The 1,141-nt window shown below is 40.9% G+C and overlaps 1 protein-coding gene across 1 annotated transcript in view; it reads left to right on the top strand.

The window, feature by feature from the left end:
* The window catches only part of dennd2da (DENN/MADD domain containing 2Da), a gene marked incomplete in the record, with an annotated part of 52,113 nt that overhangs the window by 19,581 nt on the left and 31,391 nt on the right, over positions 1-1,141 (top strand). Inside the window, 1 exon segment of the mRNA XM_014024733.1 lies at positions 431-481. Coding sequence (XP_013880187.1) covers positions 431-481 — 51 coding nt within the window.

Below are 1,141 nucleotides of genomic sequence, written 5' to 3'. Positions count from 1 at the left end.
TGTGTGTGTGTGTGTGTGTGTGTGTGTGTGTGTGTGTGTGTTGGTTGGGGGGGTCACATGATGAGTCTATGTTGTTGTCCAACCTGAGGAGGGTTCAGAAGGACAAACTTAATAAAAATCAAACCTCTATTCATTTAGATGGTCGGTTGCCATGAAAACAAAGTTCTTCAAACAAAACCTGATCCTGGTCTTGATCCTGGTCCTGATTAGATCTGAGACCAGGTCCTTGTTTACCATCAGGTCTGTGATTTGAGGAAGTAAAAACTTTTGCATTAATCACAGGTTCTTTATGACTTCACTCCTCATGCCGTATTTAATTTTTTGACAAACTTTAATYTAAATTAATCCACACGTCAGAGTTCTTCAGCATTAAATGTGAAATAAACGTTTTTAAAAAGTTTTTAAAACTTGGMTTTGTTTCTGTCTCCAGGTGAGCCCCCTAAAGACCACCTCGTCGCTCCTGATGCCTTTGTGAACCACAGTGAGTTCTTCACGTCTTCTTCACTTTAAAAAACTGATGAAAAGAAGAAAAATTACCTCAATGTTTTTGTTTGTTTATGTTTATTTTACACTACAGTTTGAAAGAAGCAAACACAGCAGCAGAGTGACAATAAAACTGATTTTATAATAATATTAATAAAAACAAAACTGTTTTAATAATATTAATATTAATAAAAACATGTTTATTTTACTAAAATCCCACATTTAATCAAGTAGGTGTCTCTGCAGTACATGTTCTGTGGGCGGAGTTTACCCTAACTGTGATAGGAGGAGATCTTGGTGTGGGCGGAGTTTACTTTAACTGTGATAGGCGAAGATCTTGGTGTGGGCGGAGTTTACTTTAACTGTGATAGGCGAAGATCTTGGTGTGGGCGGAGTTTACTTTAACTGTGATAGGAGGAGATCTTGGTGTGGGCGGAATTTACCCTAACTATGATAGGAGGAGATCTTGGTGTGGGCGGAGTTTACCTTAACCGTGATTAGCAAAGATCTTGGTGTGGGCGGAGTTTACCTTAACCGTGATTGGCAAAGATCTTGGGCTGTGTCCAAAACGACAGGCCGGGTCCTCCGGAGGACCCAGACTCCCCGGTCTCGGCAGGCCGGGTCCTTGGTAGACCGGGAAGACCGGAAAAAAAGAGGC

The sequence above is a fragment of the Austrofundulus limnaeus genome, unplaced genomic scaffold, assembly GCF_001266775.1.
Source record: "Austrofundulus limnaeus strain Quisiro unplaced genomic scaffold, Austrofundulus_limnaeus-1.0 Scaffold438, whole genome shotgun sequence".
NCBI lineage: Eukaryota > Metazoa > Chordata > Actinopteri > Cyprinodontiformes > Rivulidae > Austrofundulus > Austrofundulus limnaeus.
The sequence above is the reverse complement of the archived record's forward strand: the minus strand, read 5'-3'. Positions and strand labels throughout refer to the sequence as shown.